General features: G+C 40.7%; 1 protein-coding gene across 7 annotated transcripts in view; it reads right to left on the reverse strand.

The window, feature by feature from the left end:
• The window catches only part of LOC110509551 (calcium/calmodulin-dependent protein kinase type II subunit beta), a 62,004-nt gene that overhangs the window by 12,706 nt on the left and 34,554 nt on the right, over positions 1–14,744 (reverse strand). For all 7 annotated transcript variants that reach the window (XM_036967687.2, XM_036967686.2, XM_036967691.2 and 4 more), the window contains exon 14: positions 14,173–14,207. In XM_036967687.2, coding sequence (XP_036823582.1) covers positions 14,173–14,207 — 35 coding nt within the window. The remainder of the gene's footprint in view (positions 1–14,172; positions 14,208–14,744) is intronic.

Consider the following 14,744-nt stretch of genomic DNA (forward strand, 5'->3'; position numbering starts at 1 on the left):
ACACGAGTACAGGACATAAGGCTGCTTCAGACTGTTCTACCACAGGAGTACAGAACATAACAAGGCTGCTTCAGCCTGTTCTACCACAGGAGCACGAGTACAGAACATAACAAGGCTGCTTCAGACTGTTCTACCACAGGAGCACGAGTACAGGACATAACAAGGCTGCTTCAGACTGTTCTACCACAGGAGCACGAGTACAGGACGTAACAAGGCTGCTTCAGACTGTTCTACCACAGGAGCACAGGACATAACAAGGCTGCTTCAGACTGTTCTACCCAGGAACACGAGTACAGGACATAACAAGGCTGCTTCTGACTGTTCTACCCAGGAACACGAGTACAGGACATAAAGCTGCTTCAGACTGTTCTACCACAGGAGTACAGAACATAACAAGGCTGCTTCAGCCTGTTCTACCACAGGAGCACGAGTACAGAACATAACAAGGCTGCTTCAGACTGTTCTACCACAGGAGCACGAGTACAGGACGTAACAAGGCTGCTTCTGACTGTTCTACCACAGGAGCACAAGTACAGGACATAACAAGGCTGCTTCAGACTGTTCTACCCAGGAACACGAGTACAGGACATAACATGGCTGCTTCAGACTGTTCTACCACAGATGCCGGGAGCTGACACTGTAGTAGTCCATGTGGGGTCAAATGACATCAGAAGAACTGATTTTAGCATTTAAAGACTCCAAAAATCTACCAATAATTTCAGGTGCAGTCCCATAGTTGGGCCTCGGGTGTGAATGATTCAGCAGACTGTTGGTATTACTCATCTGGCTAAAAGGTAACTGTAGCTCTGGTGGAGTCACTTTTATTGATAACTTTGATACCTTCTGGAAACGGAAGATACTCTACAGGAATGACGGAGCCCATCCAAATCATCTTGGCTCCTGGACTCTGTTCATGCATTTCAAGGCTACGTTGAAACAATGACTGGTAAATGATCCAAGACCAGCTCGGTTAATCCCTACCATTGTGACAATGAGTCATCATAATGCTGCATCAAATGTATTCGGTGCCAATGTCCCTAAGATCATGTACATCTGTTTATCCTACAGCTATTGTAAGCAGTAATCATGAGAGTATAAACCAGAGTTACACTGTTAGCACTGAGGCTGTGTGCAATAGTAGGAAGACCACTTAGTGCAGGGTGAGCTGCATAATCAGCTCCATTGTAAATAACATGAGTAAGTCTACCTCTAAGCTTCCAAGTAAAGCATTAAAAACCATCAAGCAACCAAGAAAAGTGCTAAAAATAGCCCATATTAATATACGTAGCCTAAGAAACAAGGTCCATGAAGTCAATAACTTGCTTGTAACAGATGACATTCTTATTCTGGCTATCTCTGAAACTCACTTAGATATTACCTTTGATGATACAGTGGTAGCAATACATGGTTATAACATGTACCGGAAAGACAGAAATGCCAACAGAGGAGGTGTTGCAGTCTATATTCAGAACCACATTCCTGTAAAGCTTAGAGATGATCTAATGTTAAATACTGTTGAAGTAATAAGGCTACAGGTTCATCTGCCTCACCTAAAGCCCATTCTTGTGGGAAGCTGCTATAGACCACCAAGTGCTAACAGTCAGTATCTGGATAATGTGTGTGATATCAACAGAGAAGTGTATTTAAATCTGGGTGATTTAAATTTTGACTGGCTATCTTCAAGCTACCCACTCAGGAAAAAACTTCAAACTGTAACCAGTGCCTGCAACCTGGTTCAGGTTGTCAGTCAACCTACCAGGGTAGTTAGGAAATCATCATGTATTGATCACATCTTTACTAATACTGCAGAAATTTGCTTTAAAACAGTATCCAAATCCATAGGATGTAGTGATCACAATATAATAGCCATATCTAAGAAAACCAAAGTTCCAAAGGCTGGGCCTAATATAGTGCAAAGAGGTCATACAGTAAGTTTTGTAGTGATTCATATTATGATGATGTAAAGAATATTTTCTGGTCTGTAGTGTCTGTAATGAGGAGCAACCAGACGCTGCACGTGACACATTTATGAAACTACTTATTCCAGTTACTAATAAGCACGCACCCATTAAGAAAATGACTATAAAAACTTAAATCCCCTTGGATTGATGAGGAATTTAAAAATTGTATGGTTGAGAGGGATGAGGCAAAAGTCTGGCAATTAAGTCTGGCAGCCCAACTGATTGGCTAACGTACTGCAAATTAAGAAATCATGTGACTAAACTAAAGAAAAAGAAACTACTAAATTAAATAAAGAATGATAGTAAAAAGCTTTGGGGCACCTTAAATGTTTTGGGAAAAAGCCAACTTGGCTCCTTCATTAATTGAATGAGATGGCTCATTCATCACAAAGCCCACTAATATTGCAAACTACTTTAATGACTTTATCATTGGCAAGATAAGGAAATTTAGGGATGACATGCCAGCAACAAACGCTGACACTACACATCCAAGTGTATCGGACCAAATTATGAAAGACAAGAATTGTACTTTTGAATTCCGTAAAGTCAGTGTGGAAGAGGTGAAAAAATTGTCTATCAACAATGACAAGCCACCAGGGTCTGACAATCTACATGGAAAATTACTGAGGATAATAGCAGACGATATTGCCACTCCTATTTTCCACATCTTCAATTTAAGCCTACTAGAGAGCGTGTGCCCTCAGGCCTGGAGGGAAGCTAAAGTCATTCCGCTACCCAAGAATAGTAAAGCCCCCTTTACTGGCTCAAATAGCCGACCAAACAGCCTGTTGCCAACCCTTAGTAAACTTCTGGAAAAATTGTGTTTGACCAGATACAATACTATTTCACAGTAAACAAATTGACAACAGAATTTCAGCACGCTTATAGGGAAGGACACGCAACAAGCACAGCACTTACACAAATGACTGATGATTGGCTGAGAGAAATTGATGATAAAATGATTGTGGGGGCTGTCTTGTTAGAATTCAGTGCAGCTTTCGACATTGTTGATCATAGTATGCTGCTGGAAAAATGTATGTGTTATGGCTTTACACCCCCTGCTATAATGTGGATGAAGAGTTACTTGTCTAACAGAACACAGAGGGTGTTCTTTAATGGAAGCCTATCAAATATAATCCAGTTAGAATCAGGAATTCCCCAGGGTAGTTGTTTAGGCCTCTTGCTTTTTTCAATTTTCTATGTATGCGGATGACTCAACATTATACACGTCAGCTACTACAGCAACTGAAATGACTGCAACACTCAACAAAGCACTTAGTTTCAGAGTGGGTGGCAAGGAATAAATTGGCTCTAAATATTTATAAAACTAAAAGCATTGTATTTGGAACAAAACACCCACTAAAACCTAAATCTTGCAATTAACAATGTGCAAATTGATCAAGTTGAGATGACTAAACTGCTTGGAGTAACACTAGATTGTAAACTGTCATAGTCAAAACATATTGATGCAATAGTAGCTAAGATTGGGAGAAGTCTGTCTAATAAAACAATTATCTGCCTTCTTAACAACACTTTGAACAAGGCAGGTCTTACAGGCCCTAGTTTTGTCGCATCTTGATTCAGTCGTGTGGTCAGGTGCCACAAAAAAGGACTTAGGAAAATTGCAATTAGCTCAGAACAGGGCAGCACGGCTGGCCCTTGGACATACACAGAGAGCTAATATTAATAATATGCATGTCAATCTCTCCTGGCTCAAAGTGGAGCAGAGATTGACTTCATCACTACTTTTATTTATGAGAGGTATTGACATGTTGAATGCACTGAGCTGTCTGTCTAAACTACTAGCACACAGCTCAGACACCCATGCATACCCCACAAGATATGCCACAAAAGGTCTCTTCACATTACCCAAGTCCAGAACAGACTATGGGGGGCACACAGTACTACATAGAGCCATGACTACATGGAACTCTATTCCACATTGAGTAACTGATGCAAGCAATAAAATTAGATTTAAAAAAAAAGATAAACACCACATGGAACAGCGGAGACTGTGAAGCAACACAAATATTGGCACAGACAGACACATGCATGCATACAGTTGAAGTCGGAAGTTTACATACACTTAGGTTGGAGTCATTAAAACTTGTTTTTCAACCACTCCACAAATTTCTTCTTAACAAACTATAGTTTTGGCAAGTCGGGTAGGACCTCTACTCTAAATAATTTTTCCAACAATTGTTTACAGACAGATTATTTCACTGTATCGCAATTCCAGTGGGTCAGAAGTTTACACACACTAAGTTGACTGTGCCATTAAACAGCTTGGAAAATTCCATAAAATTATGTCATGGCTTTAGAAGCTTCTGATAGGCTAATTGACATAATTTGAGTCAATTGGAGGTGTACCTGTGGATGTATTTCAAGGCCAACCTTCAAACTCAGTGCCTCTTTGCTTGACATCATGGAAAAAAATCAAAAGAAATCAGCCAATTGTAGACCTCCACAAGTCTGGTTCATCGTTGGGCGCAATCAACAAATGCCTGAAGGTACCACGTTCATCTGTACAAACAATAGGACGCAAGTATAAACACCATGGGACCACACAGCCGTCATACTGCTCAGGAAGGAGATGCGTTCTGTCTCCTAGAGATGAACGTACTTTGGAGCGAAAAGTGCAAATCAATCGCAGAACAACAGCAAAGTACCTTGTGAAGATGCTGGAGGAAACAGGTACAAAAGTATCTATATCCACAGTAAAACGAGTCCTATATCGACATAGCCTGAAAGGCCTCTCAGCAAGGAAGAAGCCACTGTTCCAAAACCATCATAAAAAAAGCCAGACTACGGTTTGCAACTGCACATGGGGACAAAGATCGTACTCTTTGGAGAAATGTCCTCTGGTCTGATGAAACAAAAATAGAACTGTTTGGCCATAATGACTATCGTTATGTTTGGAGGAAAAAGGGGGAGGCTTGCAAGCCGAAGGACACCATCCCAACCTTGAAGCACGAGGGTGGCAGCATCATGTTGTGGGGGTGCTTTGCTGCAGGAGGGACTGGTGCACTTCACAAAATAGATATCATGAGGAAGAAAAATTATGTGGATATATTGAAGCAACATCTCAGACATCAGTCAGGAAGTTGAAGCTTGGTCGCAAATGGGTCTTCCAAATGGACAATGACCCCAAGCATACTTCCAAAGTTGTGGCAAAATGGCAACAAAGTCAAGGTATTGGAGTGGCCATCACAAAGCCCTGACCTCAATCCCATAGAACATGTGTGGGCAGAACTGAAAAAAGCATGTGTGAGCAAGGAGGCCTACAAACCTGACTCAGTTACACCAGCTCTGTCAGGAGGACTGGGCCAAAATTCACTGTAACTTATTGTGGGAAGCTTGTGGAAGGCTACCCAAAACATTTGACCCAAGTTAAACAACTTAAAGGCAATGCTACCAAATACTAATTGAGTGTAAGTAAACTTCTGACCCACTGGGAATGTGATGTAAGAAATAAAAGCAGAAATAAATCACTCTCTACTATTATTCTGACATTTCACATTTTTAAATAAAGTGGTGATCCTAACTGATCTAAGACTGGGAATTTTTTACGAGGATTAAATGTCAGGAATTGTGAAAAACTGAGTTTAAATGTATTTGGCTAAGGTGTATGTAAACATCCGACTTCAACTGTACACACAAGATAACATACGCACTAGACATACACATGGATTTAGTACTGTAGATATGTGGTGGAGTAGGGGCCCGAGGGCACGCAGTGTGTTGTGAAATCTATGAATGTATTGTAAAGTTTTAAAATGTATAAACTGCCTTCATTTTGCTGGACCCCAGGAAGAGTAGATCCATAATAAATACAAATATGAGCTGAGACTCAATGAAGGAATCCCTAGGACTTTGCTTATTTTCTTAATATTTGCATAACCAAGTCCAAGTTCGTGAGCTAGAAGAACCATCTCCCCTGGAGCACTCCTGCAGCCTGGAGGAAGTGTAAATACTTATCCTAAATAAATCTTGATCACCTTCACAGTCTGCACATTCTATCATGACAGAATTACAGAATCACTGGGTGGTGGTTTTCAGTCCATTGTTTAGAAACTTTGGGCAAATCAAATCATGTTCAAGTTGGTTAATTTGAGACATGTGGAATAAAAGCCACTGTTGGCTGGCTGCTGTCTGGTTGATCGCTGCTGGTTGTCATCTTTATCTCAACTAATTTGCGTCTCGACGCTCTCCTTTTCCTCCTCTACCTGCCTCGATTGGCGGATCAGGCATTTTTTTCTTTCAGTCACTGCTTTTCTTGCATTGGCTAACTGAGTGCCTATTTTTATTCACATACTGTAGGTATATTTTTCAAGATTTTCAAATTTTATTACTGAGCCAAAGTACGTGAGGACTCGCGTCACTGTTTCATGATCAGATTCAACCAAAAATAAACAAAGTTATCCAATGCTGCCTTTAAATACCAGTAACCAATCGGATGTCAGGAAATGACTAATCTGTCAACACGAAGCACTACGTCTACAAAGGATAGAGCCATGTATGGACTAGTTTACGATATGCTTTGGGAAAACAAGCCTTTGAATGACATGATTCAACATGGAGAGTTTAAAAATAGCGGTTGAAGTTCTACATGAAACATGCTTTCAAGAATGACATTTATGGTAGGTGTCATTGACGGAGTTAAGATAAAATGATACAAATAAAATATTTAGATACATTACTGCCAATTTATTTGTACATTTTATGGAAGTTATAGTATCAAAATATTCCAAAATCTGAAAATTGACAGATGGAAGCAAAATCTCAATTTTTGCCTGTGTTGCCTGGCCTTAAACTGGAACAGAATATCGAAAAATATGACCTTGGTATCCCGTTGACCATTGCTTGACAGCAATTTTCAAGTCTTGCCATAGATTTTCCATCTGATTTAAGTCAAAACAGTAACTAGGCCACTCAGGAACATTCAATGTCATCTTGGTAAGCAACTCCAGTATATATTTGGCCTTGTGTTTTAGGTTATTGTCCGGCTGAAAGGTGAATTGGTCTCCCAGTGTGTGTTGGAAAGCAGACTGAACCAGGTTTTCCTCTAGGATTTTGCCTGTGCTTAGCTCTATTCCGGTTATTTTTATCAAAAAATCTTCCTAGTCCTTGCCGATGACAAGCATACCCATAGCATGATGCAGCCACCACCATTCTTGAATGTGTTGTGTTTGCCCTAAAAATACCGCTTCGGTTTTTGCCACATTTTTTGCAGTTTTAATTTAGTGCCTTATTGCAAACAGGATGCATGTTTTGGAATATTTGGATTCTGTACAGGCTTCCATTGGCCTTTTGGTGAAATCCCTGAGCGGTTTTCTTCCTCTCCAGCAACTGAGTTAGGAAGGACGCCTGTATCTTTGTAGTGACTGGGTGTATTGATACACCATCCAAAGTGTAATTAATAACTTCACTATGCTCAAAGGGATATTCAATGTCTGCTTTAAAAAAAATATTTACCAATCTACCAATAGGTGCCCTTTGCGAGGCAATGGAAAACCTCCCTGGTCTTTGTGGTTGAATCTGTGTTTGAAATCACTGTTTGACTGAGGGATCTTTCAGATAATGTAGAGGGTACAGATGTGAGCTAGTCATTCAAAAATCATGTTAAACACTATTATTGCACTCAGAGTGAGTCCATGCAACTAATTATGTGAATGTGACATTTTTTTGGAACTTATTTAGGCTTGTCATAAAAAAAGGGTTTGAATACTTATTGACTCAAGACATTTCAGCTTTTAATTTAATTAATTTGTAAAAATAAAAAAAGAATAAGAAAAAAACAATTCCACTTTGACATTACGGGGTATTGTGTGTAGTCCAGAGACACACATTCTCAATTAAATTAATTTTAAACTCCGTCTGTAGTAACACAACAAAATGTGGAAATAGTCAAGGGGTGTGTATACTTTCTGAAGGCACTGTAAATGCTTCTGGGGAAAAATTACAAAATACATTTTGAAGTGCATGAATTTAAATATTCAATGGTTTCCACCTATTGTGCTACTTTTTTTTTAACAGTATTTTTATTGGAATTTTACAATTTTCACCCATATTAAGAGATACAACAGAGACAAAGCACACAGAAAGCTTCTCTCACCCCATCACCATCATTGCGTCCCTCAATACATACATTTTAAACAAACTTACAAACAGAAATTAAACAAAAAAGCTCAGTTTAAACCAAGAGGTTAGGTTCCACACATGGAACGTACAGTGTAGTTCTGAAATACATACATCTCCGTCATTCTACGAGAATCCTTGCAGCATAATAGCTGATACCTCAGGTTCTAGGTAATTTAGATAAGGTTCCCATACTTTGTAGAACTGGTCTGTTTTAGAATGCAATGTACATGTCAGATATTCCAGAGGCACCCATTCAAATAGTATCTTATGCCAATCTTTAATAGAAGGAACCTTATCACTAATCCACTGTAAAAGGATGTTTTTCCTCGCTGCGAAGGCGAGGATGTTGTAAAGCCTCCTTTTACCCACAGAAGTAACCTGCCTACTAGGGAGACCTAACAGTAAAGAAACTGGGTCCAACTCTAGATCAACCCCTAGGATCTTTTCAATTTCTTGCAGAACACCAGACCAGTATCTTTGTATTTTGGTACATGACCATAAACAATGTGTTAGGGTGCCTGTATCAGTTTTGCATTTAAGACACTGAGGGGAAGAGGAGGTGGGGCTAAAAGCATGTCTGCGATTTGGGGATATATGCAATCTGTGTATTATTCTTAATTGGATTGCTCTAGTACGATTACATATAGATATTCACATCTCTTCGTCAATAGTAACAGACAATTCTTTCTCCCACACTTGTTTCACCCTCTGTGTGTTGACAGCAGAAAGGGACCTTAAAGTATCATAAAACAGACTTACAGACATTTTCCTTTGTTGGGAAAAAAAGCATTCTTTCAATGACAGACACATCAGGGTTACCAATTAAGGTGGTGCCCTTCAGGATATAATGTCTTACTTGTAGGAGGCGGAAAAAGTCCTGCTTTGGGAGTCGATATTTCTCGACCATCTGCTCAAATGACAACAAAATCTTATCAACAAATAAGTCATTTAGCCTGCGTATGCCCTTATTAAGCCAAGAGTTAAAGCCGGCATCCAGCAATCTTGGACTGAAATCTGGATTGTTAAGAATTGGGGTAAGAGCAGAGGTTAGTTTGGACCTTCCCAGGAAGCGTTGAACTGACCTCCATACTTTGAGTGTGTTAAGTGTAACGGGATTATTGCAGTGATCTTCTACAGACTTAAAACTTCTGAAAAATAAAAGATCCTGTAAGGGGTATTTTGAAAGAGAAGTCTCAATGCCTAACCAAATAGAGGAGTCATCATTTGTGATCCAGTCAGAAATATAACAAAGGTGGGCACACCATTGATAGAACCTGATATTGGGCAGGTCCAAGCCGCCCATAGAACTTGGCAGCTGCAATATTGCCATCTTAAGTCTTGGTTTGCGTTTACTCCATATAAAGGAACTTAGCCATCCATTTACATCCTTTATTACCTTATTGGAGAGTAATACTGGGATCATTTGGATTGGGTAAAGTAGTCTAGGTAAAATGTTCATTTTCAAGAGGGATATTCTACCCAACCAAGAAATCGGGAGAGAGTTCCAGCGCTCCAGATCCTGTCTTATTGTATCAAACAAGGGAACAAAATTGGCTTTGTACATTTGCTGGAATTTAGGAGTTACAAATATACCCAGATACATGAAACCTGAGGGAGACCATTTAAAAGGGAAGGGGGGAGAAGTATTAGGTACAGAGTGCAGGCTACCAAGTGGCATAGCCTCTGACTTAGTTAGGTTAATCTTGTAGCCTGAGAATTCGCTGAATAATTCAATAATATTAATAAGAGCTGTAATTGAAGTCTCGGGACTAGAGATGAATATCAGGACATCATCAGCATACAAGCTTATTTTATGGTGAACATCACCAATGAGCAGCCCCTGTATAGCAGGCGTTACCCTGATGGCCTCAGCCAGTGGTTCCATAACGAGTGCAAAGAGGAGGGGGGATAAAGGACAGCCCTGTCTGGTACATCTGTGTATAGAGAAGTTATTTGACCTTGGCCCATTAGTAAGGACAGCAGCCTGAGGATCATCATATAAAACTTTCACCCATTTTATAAAGTTGTCACCCAGACCAAATTTATTTAGAGCAAATAATAGGTAAGACCACTCCACACGATCAAATGCTTTCTCAGCATCTAGGGAGAGCACCAGACCATCCACAGCACTTTGTTGGTAAGCTTGAATTACATTAAGAAGCCGCCTGACATTGTTGCATGACTTACGGCCCTTAATGAAGCCAGTTTGGTCTCCTTTCACAATTAATGGCAGTGAGTCCTCTAATCTTGTGGCTAGAATTTTAGAAAGCAATTTTCTATCCACATTCAGAAGGGAAATTGGTCTGTACGAGGAACAAGACTCTGGACATTTTCCCTTTTTGAGAATAAGTGAAATGTTGGCTTCTCTCAGCGTTTGAGGGAGTTGGTCATTTGAAAATGAGTGATTAAACATATCCCGCAATGGCTCAAGGATCAGGCCATGGAACTCTTTATAGAACTCACTACAAAACCCGTCTGGTCCTGGGGCCTTACCATTTTGCATATTCTTAATTGCGAACATTATCTCTTCCTTGGTAATAGGGGCATTAAGGAGGGACCGCTGCTCTTCGGAGATAGTAGGGTGCTCAATCTTACAAAATAAGTTCTCCATTAATTTGGGTGCATCATTTGGCAGTTCTGAGGCATAAAGATTTGTATAAAATTTCTTAAATGAGTCACTTATCAATTTATTTTCATATAAGTGATTACCATCAGAGTCAGTAATAGTAGCAATTGACTGAGAGACAGCTCTCTTTTTAGCTAGGTATGCCAAGTACTTTCCTGGCTTATCGCCATGTTCATATAGCTTTTGCCTCACAAATCTCATTTTCTTTTCAGCGTCCTGTGTTAGGAGAGAGTCTAACGTTGATCTAATGACTGATATTTCCTTTAATAGGGCAGGAGTGGGCGTTTTAATGTAGTCCTTCTCTTTAGTTCCTAATTCACCCTCTAACATTTTTTGCTTTTCACGCTTTTTCCGTCTCTTAGTAGCTGTGTATGACATAATCAGACCCCTGGCATACGCTTTACAGGTCTCCCAAAGGAGCGAGGGGTTATCTGTTGATTGAGAGTTAATAGAGAAAAATGCTTTAAACTCTGTAATGAAATATGATGTGAATGTATGGTCTTTAAGAATGGTTGTGTTCAACCTCCAATGTCTTGACCGATTGAATGCCCCGTTGAGTTTTATGTCCAGGATCACCTCAGCCTGATCAGATATGACTATGCTTCCTATCCTAGCGGATAGAACAGACTGCAGAGACGTCCTGGGCACAAAAAAATAATCTATTCTAGTCTGACATCCATGAGGTGCAGAGAAAAAAGTGAACTCTCTGTTGGAGGGATGAAAAGCTCTCCAGACATCCGCATACCCCAGATCATCACAAATAGCTTTAAGTGACTTAGCTTGAGGAGAGAGTGAAGCTAAACCGCTGGGGAACCTATCAATAAGGGGGTTCAACAAGCAGTTAAAATCTCCTCCAACCACTGCAGTGTCCGAGTTTAATTCTGAAAAGTCTAGAAAAACCTTAGTGAGGAAATCAGGGGGGTGAGCAGGGGGGAAGTAAATATTCATTATAGAAATGTTCTGCCCTTGTAAAGTACCATTAATTATAACAAAGCGACCAAATTTATCTTTCACACAATTCAAGACCTTAAGTGGTAAGTTCTTTTTCACCAGAATTGCTACCCCTCTACTTCTGGATGTAAATGATGAGAAAAACACTTGACCAAACCCCCCTTGTTGTAATTTCAGGTGCTCCTTATCCTCCAAATGAGTTTCTTGCAACAGGGCAATATCAATATTTTATTTTTTCAAAAAAGATAGTACCTTCTTCCTCTTAATGGGGTTATGGCTCCCTCTAATGTTCCATGTACATACACGCAGTCCATTACCTGCCATTGTATCTTGACCATTCAATATCCAGACTGAATCCCACTGTAAAAGTGGGGTGGTACCTTTTTCCATGTGTTGAACTCTCCTCCATCTCACTGAGCATAAACGATATGAACCCTGAACTCGAACTATACTAAACCCAAAAATTAAACATGTAAAGATCCAAAAGGGGGTTTTCCCACTAGCTAACATGCAGGGGATTTCAACTCTCCAATGTAGACTCTTAAGTCTGCATCGCCGCTCCATAGCCTCATCCTTTATATGTATGGAAAAGAAAATCAATAGGAGAATATTGAGGCTCTTCCACCTAAAACCAAACCTGGGCACCAATATGGATTCACACATATCTCAGCCTGAGCTATAGCGGCTATTACTTTAGCAAGAAAAATAATAAAGATACGAATATTACTGAGCCGAAGTACGTGAGGACTCACGTCACTGTTTCATGATCAGATTCAACCAAAAATAAACAAAGTTATCCAATGCTGCTGAGGTGCAGCTTAAAAGTTATTTCCCCGAGAGAGTCAATAAACGCAACAGCCTCTTCAGGTGTGTAGAGCTTTTTAGGTGATCCGTTGACCATAATCTTCAATGTGGCCGGGTACAACAGTGCGTAGTCCATCTTCATTCTCCTGAGTCGAGCCTTCGCCTCATCAAACGCTTTGCGTCTTCGTACAACCGCCGTGGAATAATCATTGAAGAATAAAACCTTAGGACTTTTACGTTGACTACCATCAGAGCCAATGTTTCTAGCCGCATCCATGACGCGCTGCTTGTCGGTGAAGTTGTGGAACTTTATAACCACCGGCCGTGGGCGCTGATTGGGACCGGGTATCGGTGCTTGAGAGCGATGGGCTCTGTCCAGCTTCACACGGCCTGCCTTAGTGTCCATTTGTAGGTAGCCAGGGATCCATTCCTCAAAGAATTTTACTGAACGTGTCCCTTCAGAATTTTCCGGGAGTCCCACAACACGAATATTGCATCTGCGTCCTCGATTATCCAAGTCGTCAATGTGCTCCGCCATTTCGCGCACCTGTTTCTCAAGTGCTTTTAGCTTAGCGTCCATAGATGTAGTTGAAGTTTCCACTGCATCAATTCTTCCTTCCGCCTCAACAACACGTTCCACAACCCTCTGTAGTTCAGCTGAATGGCCTGCTATTGCTTCCAAGACCGTTCTTATCTTAGCATCGATCACTTTAGTAATGTTATCAGTCATCTTTTGAATCACCAGGTCCATTGTGCCTGTATCCGCAATGGTGCTAGCCTCGCTAACGTTAGCTAGCTCCTCATGCACATCCACAGGGGTGGGGGTTTTGGTCGACTTCTTAGTAGTTCTGTTGGGCATGTTGTCGGAGATTTTTGCGAAAAAGTCGTCAAGACTCATTATATGGTAACTTGTTTAGCCAATTCTACCACTTTTTCAAGCTAGGAGATTAATGTAAAAATATAAATTTACGAATGCCACGAGAGCTCGCTGAAACACCGTGTTCTCTCTACGGCGCCATTTTCATCCCCCCTATTGTGCTACTTAACGATGATAGCCCCTTGAATCTCTCAATCAATCAGAGAAGATTACTGCTGACATGCAGCACTGCTGTGAATGTTTTAAGTTCTAAGATGGCAACCACATCACTCTCTGCAATTTAACCAGTGGATACAGTTACTATTAGATGTTATAAAATCAGAATTATCGACAGCGAGAATAAACGGTGCTAGTCCAGGGAGACTGGGTGGGAAGCATGGTTTCCAGGTGGGGAGGGATGATGTAGGCGGGTGGATGGGGACTGAGTGGGGAATGGGTCGGGGTTATCTTTTCATGCATTTATTTGATTGTAAAATAAAAATTACTAAACGAAATAAAAAAGTTGCTCACAAAAAAAATAGCTGATGATATAATATATACAGTATGTTTGGTTTGACCTCTGTGCGATCAAGTCAGTCCACATGAATGTTACATTTTAACTACATAGCTAGAGCGTATCCGACTATGCCTGACAGTCAGACTAATAGGCTACACACACGCGCACACAGAGGTGACATAATGCCCAGTGTACACAGAGTGAGAATAAACACACACACACCCAAAGAGCATGCCCACAAAACACAGCATATCACTGTCAATTGCAATTGCAGGAGGGGCAGATAGAGGGGAGGATACACATGTTTGTGTCTTACCTTGATATCAGCCTTCTTGTTGAGGAGACTCTTGGCTGCGAAAGAGATTGAGAACACACTCAGAGGGTGTTCATCATACACACTCATTTACTAAAACACACCTCAAACATACACACGCATGAGTGTCGATACCTATCTTACGCCTAGCTAGTTAACACACACATTGAACTCTGCCTGCAAACTCAACAAACCCTCTAACACACACACACACGGAACTCTCGAAAGCCAACACTGTAAACACTCAAGCTCGTATACACACACAAACTACTGTAAACCCTTAAACTAACACTCCCACACAACACACACACACGGGGGGGAGGGGGGGGGATTAGGGGTCAAAGGGCAGGGGAATATGGAATGGAGAAGCAGGTGTATAAATCTCAGAGGCAGGTGGGATGCACTCAGATTAAGATTAGGGGATTCCTCTCAGGGAATATAGTATGAAGTGCCATGACAATGATGATACACACATTCTTTACTAGCCTAGGCAGCCGCCAGAGCTCAACTATTGTCTAGGCTTAATTTGCTCAGCCAGTTATACACTAGTGTGCCCCAGTAACCGGTTTGTACAT

This window comes from Oncorhynchus mykiss, chromosome 29 (genome assembly GCF_057628025.1).
Source record: "Oncorhynchus mykiss isolate SJ-2025 chromosome 29, ASM5762802v1, whole genome shotgun sequence".
NCBI classification, from domain to species: Eukaryota; Metazoa; Chordata; class Actinopteri; order Salmoniformes; family Salmonidae; genus Oncorhynchus; species Oncorhynchus mykiss.